Here is a 15,213-nt window from a genome sequence, read left to right on the forward strand (position 1 = left end):
CATAAAGCCAAGTGTGTACCTGTACTTCTGCAGACCAAGGAGATGGTCAATGGTTACAGTAATACATATGTAAATATATTACCATCTGCATTTCAGAGAGCTCTTGACAAGCTTGGTTTTGCAAGACAACCTGTAGAAAACCAAGCACATTAAAATATAAGACAAATTAGTATAAGCTTTAGGTTAAATGTGTGTGTTAAATGTGTGTGTTAAATGTGTTTGCACCAAAACAAAAAGCAGTAATCATACAGCAAATATTTACCAGCATAGATTTTTATTTCTTTTCAAAATAATGGGGTTTGTTTAGATTTAAAATACTTTAGTAATTGCCTAAAACAAATGTACAGTTTGTTAGAACTTCTGGTAAGTGCTGTTCTTGAGTTTTGAAAATGTGTGACAGAATACAAGAAAATACAAAATTGAGTTAGCAAAATACAATAATGGAGCTTTATAAGAGGGACACACATTCTATGTTATTTTAACTAAGTCTATCAGGTAAACATGCTGTAACAGCTCTCCACGTAGAAATGCCTGCCTATAAACTTAATCTGCAACCTGAATCCCAGGAAAAATTCACTACTGAACCAATTCAAGGCTAGTAGGTCAAAGGAAAAAAATAATTAATTTCAAGCTGTGTTTCTTCATTGAATAAATTTTCCCTTTTTCCATAAAGTATTCTTTTTTCATTTTAATAGATTGATATATATCATAAAATCACTATACAACATTGTCTTACTATTGAAGATTCACCTAAGTTTGTAGCCATAATGTAAGTTACTTTATATGCAAACAGTTAAGTGTTTCATAAAAAAAATATTTATTTATTGCATCTAGTCAAAAAAAAAAACTTTGATGGCTCTTAAAATAAATCACTGTGTGGCTAATTGCCAAACAATCCCTTCCTTCCTCTGGCTTGCTTTTTCAAGAACTATGAAAAAACCCTGGAGTTCTTTGTGATCTAGACAACCAAAGATTAGTCTGTATGGGATCAGGATGCACAGTACTTGATTAAACCCACATACTTCTCAAATGAACTATAAGGATAAAAAAAATGTGGTTTGTTATTGTGCCCATTTCCAAAGGACAGCTCACAAGGTTTCCTCCTCACGTAAAAACTGGAACACAGCTGAGAAGTCTTTCAGGGCATAGCCTTTTGCACACATCATTCTGTAGATCTGATGTGCCTGGGATCCCAAAGGAACTGGTGTCTTTGTGTTGGTGGCAGAAATCTGGGCCAAGCCAAGATCCTGTGGGGAGGGAGAAGAGGGAGGAAGAGGGCAGACAGGAAGAAAGGAAGGAAAGAAAAAGTCAGGGGAGAAACAATAAGGATATAAATACCCATGTACATATTATAGGTTATTTGGCTTCCATTGTGAAGATAACTCTACTAACAACAAACACAATATTTCAGCCTCAAAATTTCAGTCTTAGGAGAAGGGAGTCTTGTTTAGTTTTTCATTTTTAGAACAGTAACTCAATGTTATTCAACACAAAACCACCAAACTTTGAAAGGCAGGCAACTGCCTTCAGGACAAGAAGAACTGTAAGATTCTAGATCGCTATATAACCTGGTAGCAAGACTCAGACTTTTTCCCCACTTTGTTATGTCATTTCCAAATATAAAATTGCCCTGGCTATTCACTTAAGCATTTCACATAGGTTCTGATGGCATCATTTTCTTGTTCGGGCAAAAGGACTTCTTTCTTTCTAAAAACAGGTTAAAAATCAAGCAGGAGGAATTTGAATAACAACAAAATTGAAGCCAATCAGCATGCATACATTTACTGTAACGTGACCAGTTAATATCAAAATTTGTGAATATGAATGGTTTGCAGCCTAACTGGAAAGATGTATTTAAAGGTTCCTTAGGGACTGTCCTGGGTCTGCTACAACTCAAAGTTTTCTCTAATGACTGAAGATAAAGGGATACAGAGAATAATTCTACTGCATTTTTAAACACTAAATTTGGGGCAAAAAAAGGAGAGGAGGTTGCAAACAGGATGAATTTGTAATCTGTCCTGCAAGAGTCCTTGGTCAAATACAGCTATAATCTGAAATAAATAGGACGAAACTCAAAGGCAAGTACCAGGTGATAACCATAGTTAGCTACAAATAGTCAGCTGCGTGCGTGCTGAACAGAAATGGCAAGCTAGGCTGGAGGATGTCTTGAATTCTAAGCTGAATCAGACATGAAACCAGCCAAAGAAGGAAAAGCTAACAAGGGCCTGGATGTATAAACAAAGCTCTTGTCTAAGTATGAAAGTAATGCCTGCACTCAAGGTTGCCTTTATAAGGTCTTGCTAATGAAATAAATGTTGTGGTCTACATTTCAAGAAAGTTGCAAAAGAACCTCTCAGGTGTTACTAGAAAGTGCCTGGATTTTCTGTCCATCCAAGACTATGGTGGTTTATTAAATTTGCTGTGGTTTTATTTAAAAAAAAAATAAAAATCTTTGATACAGAAGAACTGAGAGACTGTAGTACTGCTGAGAGCACCTTTGGCTTCTCAGGGATGACTTACAAGACAGGTCTTTACTTTGTGTGTCTGGATTTGAATTAGCACAAGGAAATTCAAGATCTTACTCTACTCCCTAAATGTCACTTTGATCTGTAAATCGGCTCTATAAAGGTCATTCTGATACAAATCAGAATTATAGTTACTCTTCCTATTACCCTCAAATGACTTCAAGATCTAGCAAAATGGGAAAAACATACGTATCAGATGTCACACGATCCAAAATATTCTTCACCTGCATCAGGGCAGATCATTCCTTCTTGTCTAGCAATTCTGTTGAAAGACTGATGACCTGACAAATCTAGAAAGTTATCTTAGCCTCACATGCAAGAAGATATTCCATAATGTATTCCTAGCCTCTTCTAAATCCTCTTTGTGAAATCTGTTGCCATATTATCTATTTTATTAAACTCCAAACTAGTGAAGGTGCTTGGTTTTGGTAGAGGTGATGATGATTTATTTCTCTCTGAAGGGGCATTCACAGAAGCAATCCCTGAAAATTCTGAACAGACTGCTAGCACAAATACAATTTCATAAAGCACACCACTTTAGTAATGAAACTCTGACTCCAAGATGGTTGAAACATCAGAAAATATCTCAATAATTAAATGGACAAGGACTCCTGACTCTGAAGTGCAGGAAGGTTGTTTTGGTTATTTAAATACCATTCTACAAATTAGAGCTTTGAAGGAAACAAAAATAATACGAAAAGTAAGTAAAGTTTATCTTTAACTTCAAGTTGTAAAGTATTTTGCATCTTTTCTCTTGAGGTTGGAGATTCCTAAAGTGAAAATAGTACAAAACAGCTCTGAAAGAAATCTGCCCTTTGCTGACCTTTTTGGAAAAGTGAAAATCAGAGCATAGTTTATGGCTCCTTTCATACTCTTTGGAACTGACAACACCTTCCAGATGTATCACTGTACTGAGTATTCTGACCACTTTTTCTCAGCTTGGAATAGGGAAACAGATTCTTTTTCAGAATATGCTTCCAATGCTCACTTTGAAAATATGTTTCCTCACATTTATTTTGCATAGGACATAAATGAAACTGCCATTTGGAATAAAGCTCAAAGGCTGTCTCAACATGACTCGAGAATATTATGATACAAATTGAGCTCTTCTCGGGATTCAAAGATGACATTTAATTAGCCACTGTGTTGTGAGTGAAAGATAGAACTTCTGGCCTGCAATGCCTCGAACACAAAGATGGCGAGGGGAAGTAAACTAGATCTTTTAAATGCAAAATCTTTAGAGCAGATTTCTCATGAAGCTGACTAAAGTCTATGTTTCGATATCAGATTTCAAGACTGAAGAGATTTTCAGAGGTGTCTGACAAACTTTTCTGTCCCAGACACTTAAAATAAGGAACACCTGGCTTTGTTTGACAGATCCACTGCTGAAAAAATATTTTTAAGAAAGCCTTTGACTTCTACCATATCTGATAAGTGAGCAGTAACTTGAAGTTCGGTAACTGTGTTTAGTGACTGTGAGTCACTCTTAGATATTTTCATGGTGGAGTATTTTCTTCTCAACCTCCAGGTTGTTCCTACCTCTTTCTCCTTTGCATATAGCTTTTCTTTTTTAAGTGGCAAAAGCATGCTCTGTATTTCCTAGGAAAAAAAGTCCCCGTCTCAAACAATTCACAAACTGCATGGTATGTCACATACCAAATGAAATGGACAGTAGCAAGTCTTTCCACAAACTAAGGAGCAGTGTCTTAAAAGAGGTCACCACTGCAACAAATAATACCCTGAACGTGATCAGCTGTCTTGGCTACTTACTCATTCAGGTAATCTTCTGTCTATATAGAATAACATAGCATTGTGCAAGAGGCATGAGAGAAATGCAGTGCTTTTCCTTCTTACTGAGGATTCCAGCCTAAAGAAGGCACTCTTCAGGACCGGCTGGAAGGCATAATCAGAAGAGGCGAACAGCAATTACAAACCTCTCTGAGGACCTCTCCTCTTAGTTATCACTGATGCTTTATAACCAGAAGATGGCAGTTTCAACAGGCACAAGCCAGGCTGCTATTCCTCTAATGAAAGGAAGATCTTTCAAGGCTGCTTCCAGAGGAGATGAAGATCCCTCTTAAAAGCAGACCAAAAGAAAAAACTCTTTACAAAGAAATTTTAAAACGGAGGGAAGGAAATATGTGCCCGCATCTCATTTATACTATGAGGTTATTCTGGGTAAGAGTAAGAGTTATGAATCATGAGAACAGAGATTGCAGTGTTACACAGGGCACAACAGGCAGAACAGATTCTGGAAACGGCAGGAGCTTTAAGGCAGGGCCAAGATCAGGTTGCTTACCGCTACTCAATAGCCCAGCAAACTCCAAACAATAACCTAACACATCTTATAAATCAGTTATCTAAATAACACTTTATTGTCCCCTGTGTTCAATGCTGCATACATGACGTAAAACCTGCTGCTTTCCCAGCATGTTTAAACACATCCTCAAAGAAATGAAAGCTCCTGGTTGTTGGTCTATAAATGTAAAATGTTGTAGGCTGACCACTGAGGGCTTTTGAGACACGCAGCATTAGCAAAATCTTTTGGTGTTACCACATGCAAAAATACTCTGGCCCACTCTGGACAGAATTTGGCTAATTCCACTGAATATGCAAATGCACCAATTGACATAAGTCAACTGCAAAATGACAGGAACAGTATCAGTAGGCAGGTATTACATACAGGAACTCCAGCACTGTGGAGATTTGCGTGAGTTTGATCACCAGCTCTGAGAACGTTGTTTTAGTTTTAACTGCTTAATTTCCATTGTACATGGAAGAGCTGAAAATGGCCAGATGGAGTTGGGAGTGCTCATAAACTGGTATGCCTAAAATCTGTCCTATATGAACTCAGGTGCCTCCCTCAGGACAGTATCCCTATGAAACTAATACTCAGTGCGAAATTATTTCCTGCATTTACATGCTTCGATGAAGGATCTCTTTCAGGGCTGGTTTTATAATTTACCTTAGGCAAGCATTGTGCTAAATGCAAAAGTAGTTCAAGAGTCACAGTTCTACAGCTCCTTCTTCTAACTGTGTCCTCACCAGTGGGATGCAGAGCCCTGACCTCCTTGCCTACTTTCCTCTGGCCTCTAAGAGTTTTGCTTTCATGACAACAGGGTGACTCAGGACAATGCTTTTCCTAGAACAGCCAAGAGCATGGCAGTAAGTGCACTCTCCTGGGATGGGATAGCTGTAGGTTACAACTTCTGAGTGCTGAGAAGGACCTAAACCCCAGATCTCCTACATCATGGACAAGTAATTTAGATTACTAGGTTATTACTCATAAGAAGCACTACTTCTGCTACCAACAAAGACGATACAGGAGAGCTCACAGGTGCAGATACCTGCAGAAAATAACTCTGCAATGGTGTGGGTTGTAACTTGTCTGCTTTCCGCATTCCAAATGGCCTTAGGCAGAAAGACAAGCACATAAGCAGCTGGTGTAGCAAAGAAGGGGATGCTAGAGGGCACGTCTGGAAGAGATTGGGCCCAAAATCTTAGATGTTTATGCCACTATTTGCACCTAATTAGGTCACCTGGATTTCCCCAAATCGCTTGAGTTTAGGCTCCTAAATTTTAGAGCAGTTATGCAAGAGGTACCTAAATGGCTTGCTGAATGCTTGCCATACACAGAAGTCCATAAGGACTCCTGGATTAAGACAGAACTCCAAAAGACAGTGCCTATAATCTCACTGAGTGGCTCAGCAGTAATAGTGGCTGGAAAGAGGCTGGCGGCTATGGAAAATCTCCCCACACAGCTCAGTAATTCAAGGCTACAGTAAGAGATCGGGTTCCCCTCTGTTCATGCACACATATTTCCCTGTAAACGTAATTTTTCACTGAGAAGAGAATTTGCTAGAAGCCCAGAAAGAAGCAACTGTACATACTTTACATGCAAGTGTTATGTACCTTAGCCATAAGCGTTGTTCCAAAGCCACCTTGATAATTATTAGCAGATGGTACTCCTTCCATCACTCCAGGAACAGGGTTGTATGTGTCACTTGACCAACAGCGACCTGAGCTCATATTCAGGATTTTGGCCAGCAGCTTTGGGTCAAGGCCTAATCTGTCAAAGGTCAAGGAAGAGAAGTGTTAATGTCAAAATGCACAAGACACGGGTGACTTGTTTTATATCTTAGGACCCTACCGTAATTCTCTCCCTTTATTATATGTAAGTCATGAAAAATGACAGAGTATTGATATTGGGGGTAGGGATGCGGTATCTTAAATCAAAGAGCATCAATCCACCATTTAAGCACTAGGCTTTCAGAGCTTTTTTCCTTTTGCACTAAGCAAATCCCCTTCACCTAGCAATTCTGAAAGTGCAAGCAAAATAAAGGTCCTCTGAGAACAGCAGTTCCCTTGTATTTCAATTACTAAAAGGCATTCTCTGTTCTGCTACCTACTATGTCACATACTTGTTCTTCATATCAAAATTGTATTCTCTAAAGCTGAACAAATCAAAAAATTCACAAGCAAGTATGGCAGTGTGAAAGTACTTGTGTGATGTCTTTATACAGCAATGCTAGTGCATTTTTGATGTAAACAAGACAATGCAAATGATCCTGCTCTAATAATGTGAACAAAAATGCTACACTTACCCAAAAATATTACTATTGTATACACCTGTACATTCTTTGCTTTGCTATTATTAAATCTTCATTATATCCTCCTGCTTGTGGGGCAAGCCTGCCTCTCACTGTGAGATATGTTATCTATTCGCAAACATATTCTAGTTCTGGGTCAACTGTTGATAAGGTTACTGATTCTGATACAACAAAGCTTGTCCAAGTAGAAACACCGTTTGTTCTATCACGGAGCTGATGGCATAAACTGCTGCTCAGTGTAGACCCTGAAAGTTCTTCAATATTATAGGAAATTAACCCTCTTATGAATTCATATTTATGCTGATACTAAGTTGCAAGTGTAATTTTATATCAATCGCATTTATACCAACGACAAGCAGCAGCAGTTGTACAAATGTTCAGTTATACTCGTGACAAAAAGAAAAGCAATGGAATTATCTCCAGTAACAACCCAAGATGAGAAAAGGACATTGTAAAAGGAATATATCACAACCTTCTATAAAGGATTTTTGTAGAAGTCAACACTCTTTCCATTAGCTGTTACACCACAGATTCTTTGCCAATCTCCATAGCCATGGCGATCCTAGTACCACTTCCAATGCTGTAGCACTCAACATTTTAATTTGTAGGTGGGAAAAGTTCATTACCAATGGAAGAGTTGCTAAAATTTATGTCTATTTATTCCAGTAGACATTTTGGATTTGTAAAACTACATGTAAGACAGTGGGCCCTACAGCATGGCTCCTGTTCCTGTAACAGCACGTGTCTTCTGCAATTCTGCCCTCCTAATGCAAAGCAGGATCACTTTCTGTACTGCAAAGGGAGCTTTTTAGCATTACCGCTGTGCACTCTTTTTTATGAATTGCTTGCAGCAGCCTCTGGAATTCAATGGGAAGTCTCCTGCTGGCCTGAATGGGATCAAGCTTTATTCCCCTCCCCATTTTTTTCCCAACCTTCTGACTCAAATGAATGCTTTCAAATGCCATTTCTTTAAAAAATGTTTTTTCCAGCAGCAATATGTTTTCAGAGTATTTGAATGGTACTTCTACTTTGCATAGTGCATCAAAGTCTTCATCAAGAGCCACTCTGAATATCTGCTTTAATTGTTGTCATCCAAAAATCCCGTACTGGGAGCAGACAATGCCTGAGCTTTCAGATACACAGAGGTTGCTTATTTTTGGCCAAAACAAATCTCTTGGCTTGTTTTTTTCCTTATTGTCGTTACATCCAGATCAGTATTTTTAACAATTTAGTGCCTGCTTGTGTCATATCTAGGTGCATGCAGAGGCCTGTAATTACAGCTATGAGTATACTACAAGACAGAGAGCTTATTATTTCAAAATGCATATAACCCTCCCAAAGAATGCTCTTCTCACAGTGTTCCAACTACCTCTTACTTTAAAAGATATGTGTGTATTATACAGACGTGTAAAATATTGTCTGCACTAGATCTGGCTACTCTTGCTCTAGGAAAAGAGAAAGGAAGATAGTGTCAGTTTAAATCCCTGCTTCTTCAAAATTCATTGCTCTTAAACACCATGCAGATTCTCTTCAGGAGACCTGAACCTGGTTTTTTTTTTTTCTCCTTTGCAGCAAGTGTATCATTAATAAGAGCAAGTTAGAAGTGCTTTGCATTTCATCTTTCTGAGGATTCATCCACTGGTGCATATATAACTGACAGTTAAATTAGACATATATTAAAATCAGTTACTGAAGTCATCCTCTGTCTTCCACTGTGCCCAAAGCTTGTAATGGTCTGAAACCAGCTAGAATATACAGTAATTGTCATTCAGTGAGAGTCTATCCTAGAAAGTCATGCTTCAGTGGAGAAGACTGAGTTTCCATTTGAAATCAACAAATTAATCCAAGACAGGTATCTGAAAGGGCAAGTTTAATAGGAAGCAGCTACTGGGCTCTCAACCATGATAAAATGTTATTGCTGTTTCCCTGTAAATTGGCTGGGAACATACGATACTCTCTGCATAAGAGCTCCATTGCTGTTCAAGAGATATACTGCTCAAGCTATCAAAATGATGACAGTCTGCCAGTCCCCATAACAACTTGCCATTGGACATGGTAAGAGCTTGTGCATGCGCGTGTGAATTTACAATTACCAAAATGTTCTTCTCCCTTATAAGCAGAAAAGAAGCCCATGTATTAACTGTACTTATAATAGAGCAAAAACAATTGCTTTCCTCAAATCAATGCTTCTTCAATAACATTCCTAATGAGCTGAACGGCAGAAACTCAGCAATGGACACACATACCAAAAAAAGGTTAAAGCAGGAACCCTTCCAGCCACTGCTAAAAACTCAAGTTTTGCTGAGCTTTGATAAAACCACATACTGAAATTTTCATACCCTCCTCCAAGAGTTCAGTCTGGAACAGACAGAAAAATTGAAATGGTACCTCACAAAAATGATACATCCTGGTCTCATTTTAAGGTGTAACAACAGAAGTAGCTGAGCTGTTGAGAGAGTTTCTCATCTCAAGGTGCTTCAGATAAATATCACACGACATTGCAAATATTCAAGCAGAACCTTAGGACCCTTCTACAACAGCTAAAAATGCCAGAGCCACAGTGCTCCCAGAGGAATTCTTTTTTTCAAGGCACTCTCTAAAATTTGCCATGGGGATGTGCCCAGGGCTAATCATCCCTCAGCCTGCAGCATATGCTCCTTTCTACGCTGTTGACTCCCATTTCTGCTCATGTCTTCCATCTACAGCCCAGCGGTACACACAGAAACCAGATCTAAAGACTGAAACTACATTTAGAGTCAGCATCAGAGAGCAAAGTTCTTTTATTGGTTTTCATTTTATGAAAGCAAGCGGGCACAAATCCATATACAGTAAAATTGCTTAGGAAAAAGCTGTATTTGCAGCTTTTGATATAAATCCGGGTGCCACTGCAGTCCCTCATCATAGAGACAACTTCCTCTTCTGTTGGAAGTAGAAATGTCATTTTGCAGGGAGGTTATTGCCACAGAGCCCTTATTGCTCTCCTTGTCCCTTATATCCCAACCATATTAAGCAATCTTGCCCTGTCTTGTGTCACCACATAAGCCCTCCCCTGACTCTGTGCAGGCAGTTTCTGAAGGGACCGCAAGCTGCCTGACAGGCAGTAACTTCCATCTGATCTAAACACAAGCCAGGTATCAGCAGTATTTTAATTTCCGAGCTTTATTTTGCTAGTATTAGACATTGTTTCACTGGAACTCAGTTACTGACACTGAGATGATCAGCAAAAAGAAAAATAGTCTCTGGCTGTGAACTATATCACTTAACGTTTTTATTTCTTATTTGTGAAGTTTACATGTACTCTGTGTGTTGGTTTGAAACAGTACGTCAGTACAGTATTTTCCAATATGCACATTATCCATAAAACCATATAGTAAAAACTACTCAAGATTTTTCTACTGACAAGTTGCACTACCATGCTAGAAAAAAAGAAAATACAAATGACAATGTGAATTCATTTCCAGAATGTCTGCCACACCTTCTAACTTTTAGACATTCATAGTAGCGACATTCATAAAGCATCAGGAAATTAATGGAAAAAACAAAACAAGCCTTTCAGTGGTCAGAACTCAGGGTGGATTTTTTTTTTTTTAAATTAGTTATGGAATCTAAATCAAATCACTTCCAGTGCAAATGAACACCTTCATTAGTAAATGAAGATGTTTAGTAAATAAAGATGATGACAGAGTAAAGTAGAAAAGCAAGTGGAATATAAATGCAGCAATTACATAGCAATATTGCTTATTTTTCTGTAAGTTTATTGTGGAATTTTTGCTCATTAATGTCAATTTTCCTTCCTCCTCACCACATTCTATTTGCTACTTATGTTGAATTTTGGAACAATTCTATAATTTTAAATATCAAATAAATAAAACAATAGCAGATGTAATTTAAAAATGTGAAATGAATAAAACAGTAACCCTCTGCTTCAGAAAATGAAAATTTAGGCTTCATGGTTTACGAAAACATTAGAGAAGAGGTGGTTTATTAATAGAACTAATATCACACTGTTTTGAAGACTTAAGCTCAGACTATATATTTGTTTCTGGAAGGTGCTGTAATACGACTTTCTAGTTACATTTAGTTCAGTTAGCAATATTTTGAATAACTAATTATCCAAAGTCCCTAAAACTCAAGATTTAAATGATGTAGAAGATATACACAATGCATGACATGAAGATATTTTATATTCTATCTAAAAGTTAAGAACATGTCTAAGCTCCACAATTCCTATTATGAATTTTTTAGATTTCCAGTGTCTTTTACCATCGTTAGATCAGAGTCAGAATTCCTTCACCAGTTACGCATCAATCTAATAAATCACGTTCAACTTCCTACTCTCTCCAGACTATGCAGCCACACAATTCTTTTGAATTTTAGACTTGGAAAAAAATCTGTTAGTTTTATTAATATAGCAACATTTCTAATAATTAGAATTGCAATTGTTAACTTGTATATTACAAATTTGTACACACCAAAAGTAGAAAAGCTCTTATTCTAGTTACAAGCAGAAGTGATCTTCTCCAGGATTTAAATCACAACACATTAAAATCAGTGCAAGGGTTCCAAATGACTTCATAAGGCTTTAAATGACTGCCTCTGTCTTAAAACTCATGCTGTTTCGGACTAAATGAGATTTTGCTCTTTGTATAATTTGGGTTACAATCAGCAGGTTTCTTCTGCAGTAAGTACACTTCCTTCTTAATTACCATGATTGTAGGGTAGGGAGATTTGTATATCGCCACCTTCACACTGGATTTTTGCTTACAAACGCTGAATACAAATTCAGCCAAAATTTAAACTGGAAAAGGGCAAAATGAAAAATGAAAATTCTCAACCCCTTCAAGCTACAATGACTGCAGACACCAACCCATCCTGCACAGTGCTTATACACCCAGAATATCTGTCTTCCAAATCTCTTGATTTTATTTTATATAATTCCTATAGAAGTAGATAAAAACATAATGAAAAATCAGTTACATATGCTTTATTAAGTGAACCATGACTTAAAACAGAACCTGATGAAAGCTCTGCACTACACTGAATTACAATAGTTGTAAACAATGCTACTGTTTTATTATGGCTTGATGCAGACATGCTTCAGTATCTTACAGACTCTCAATTTGAAAATGTAAATGGTACAGGATATTGATAAACCAATTAGCACTGATGCAAAGCAAATTCCTCTTTTATCTCAATTACAACATGACAACTTAATAGGTCAAGATAGTCTAACATCTGAGACAAGGGCAATTCAATAAAACAACTGCATCTTGATATGGTAATTAAGAGGAAATGTGAATCCATTACATTGCCTCGTGTATGTGCACATATGTAGGCTTATTTATTTATTTATTTAAGCATTTGATGCCCTCTTGCTGGTTTTAGAGTGCATCAAATCCACATGAACACACGGTCTAAAGCCAGTTGATAAGTATCTACAATATCTGTAGTTTTAGCAGGCCAATTTTAAGGATGCAACTGTGCAGATAAATAATTCATGAAGAGCCTTAAAACATACTCAATTGCAAGATAATGTCTTCCAACATAGGACTTCCCTGTCTATAAATTTGCAAATTATTTAGATCTGGCTAAAAAAGTTTATGAAAGGATCGAATACTGTGATTTGAACTGGTACTTGCATGTACTCTATTAGAAAACAAAACAAAATCTCAAAGGCCACAGCAAAATAAATAGGTTACAATTGGAAAGGAAAAATAATTTTGTTTGAATATGCTGCCACTTACAAGTCAGACGTACCAACTGCTAGAAAAGAAATGCTAGTCTTAGCATTGGCAAGAGTGTAGTGGAGCATACTCCAGCTTTTTGACAAAGTAGGAGCTTTGATTATGACAAATTGCAGTGATAATGTCAAACAGAAAGGTAGATACTTTTTTATGCTTTGGTCTTCATTTAATATACATACTGTACTAGAGGTTTTAATTTACAATGCATTTTGGACTAATTTGGCAAAGTAAAAGCCAAGAAGAGCCATATGGGAGTATAATACTCTTAATATACTGTACATTAGCTTAGAATGCAAACACAAAGTTACCTCTATATTACCTTTGCATGTTTATAATGCAAGACAGACACTGTACATTGCACTACAACAGAACAAATAAACTCTTAACTTCAGATGCAGAATGCGACGAGTATACAGCCAATACAGGAGAATATTCCTGTTCTGAAGAGCCCTACTTTACTTAAATAATCCCTTTAGCATGTTAATGGCTTTATAAAAGAATTTCTGGAAAGCGTTTATCTATGTCATCTAATCATCCTTGTCTCAGCAAAAGTCAGCCATAATCCACAAAAACTGTTAACACAGAAAAAATGCTTGCATCCAATACAAAAGTCAAACAAACCTGATTCCAAGATTCATAGCCTCAGCAGTTCCAATCATACTGATGGCCAAGAGCATGTTGTTGCAGATCTTTGCAGCCTGAAAATAAGTTAAACCATCAATTACTTTCTGCATTTTCACAGTCCTAACATGGCAGAATCTTCTTTAACTAGGTCTGGGACACTATGGTTAAATGTGTCCCGACAACTCTCTTCTAAAGGTAGCACCAGAAAGCACAAATCTATGATAGGTGAAGTCAATGAAAGCTGCCTTGTGGCTCCTTCAGAGATTAGGAAATATTTTTTTCTTAGTCTAGTAGCTTGGTTAGCATACGTGGCATGTAAAGGCTCTTTGTCCTTCAGAACATTCATTAAATCTAAATTTAGAAGAAACAAAATCAAAATCTTTGTCCTCTAAGGAGTATAATCTCAACAAGCCAATGTGGAGAAAAGCACCACATCAGATGGTTTTTGTGGTAAGCTATACAAGTTATTTTACAAACACATGGTTGAAGACAAGTGAACAAGCAAAGGAGTATGAAGATACATTATCATGCATTTAGTACTGGAATAAAAGAGTAGGTATCATTAAAGAAAACCAAAGCAACAAAAATAAAAGACTGAGATGACTAGTAACCCCTCAGGAAGCATTACCTGTCCAGTTCCAACCTCTCCACAGTAGACCACATTAGAACCCATGCATGTCAGTAACTCTTTGGCAGCATCAAATTCTTGTTCTACTCCACCAACCATGAAAGTAAGGTTTCCAGCTCGAGCAGCTCCAACACCTGAATCAGGACAACATTGAATTTAATATCACTATTTAAAAAAACTGTGGTAGTTTATTCTACCAGTAAGGGTCTGATGATGTAAAATTCATGTGCTTAACACTTCACTTACAATAAATCTCCCAAAGCCTAAGTAAAAGCAAGCCTACAGTCCCATTACTTGCAGGATCAGAGATCTTAATTCTCAAACATTTGATGAAGATAAAGCCACCTTATCTTTCAGGCATACTGGTGGATAAACAATTCACAAGATTTACAGACAACTGGCAGTATCACTATAGTTTCATACAAAGAAACAATCAACCCTTCCCTGCAACTTTGCACCCAACAAAATTCACTGTATCTGAACTACTAAAAAAAATATCTATTTTTTATAACTACTCTGCATACAACTATTGTCAAACTACTGCTCAAAGTTAAGTCTGCTTCTACCAGCTTTTCCAAACCTAGGCTAATTTTTATCAATGCTTTCTGATTTTCATGTAATTGAACATCTGAAAGACACAGACATATAAAACCATTACTTCTGAATCCCTGCAGTTTATTACATTTCTAATCTGAAGCAAAATTCTACTTAATTTGAGAAACGTTGAGTTTCCAACATAAAAACTTAACACATATACAATGACATAAAGAACTATGTAAAAAAACAATATAAAAATGATTCACACACACAAACACACTATGCCCAGTTTTATTCCTATAAACCTGTCCTGTCTTTATCATAGGTCAGTAAGCACACAACATAGTTCTTTGATTATATATTTCCTAAGCACAAACCCAGCAATTTTTTCCATGAAATACGCTATTCCTCAAAAGAAGCCCAATTCTAGTAAGAATTACTCGTACATCCTCCATCTCCCCATCCCCAACATTTAATGGATCGAACTGCTAGGAAAATTTGGCCCAAACTGATGAACACAGCTTCCTCACTATTTTTCACTCCAG

At 37.1% G+C, this 15,213-nt stretch overlaps 1 protein-coding gene across 1 annotated transcript in view; it reads right to left on the reverse strand.

Annotated features, from left to right (window-relative positions):
- Positions 1-255: 255 nt before the first annotated feature.
- The window catches only part of HIBADH (3-hydroxyisobutyrate dehydrogenase), an 84,925-nt gene continuing 69,967 nt past the window's right edge, over positions 256-15,213 (reverse strand). Inside the window, exons 5-8 of the mRNA XM_056336719.1 lie at positions 14,132-14,265; positions 13,501-13,577; positions 6,438-6,594; positions 256-1,247 (exon numbers count right to left, since the gene is read on the reverse strand). Coding sequence (XP_056192694.1) covers positions 1,089-1,247; positions 6,438-6,594; positions 13,501-13,577; positions 14,132-14,265 — 527 coding nt within the window. The 3' untranslated portion in view covers positions 256-1,088. The remainder of the gene's footprint in view (positions 1,248-6,437; positions 6,595-13,500; positions 13,578-14,131; positions 14,266-15,213) is intronic.

This window comes from Falco biarmicus, chromosome 4 (assembly GCF_023638135.1).
Source record: "Falco biarmicus isolate bFalBia1 chromosome 4, bFalBia1.pri, whole genome shotgun sequence".
Lineage (NCBI taxonomy): Eukaryota > Metazoa > Chordata > Aves > Falconiformes > Falconidae > Falco > Falco biarmicus.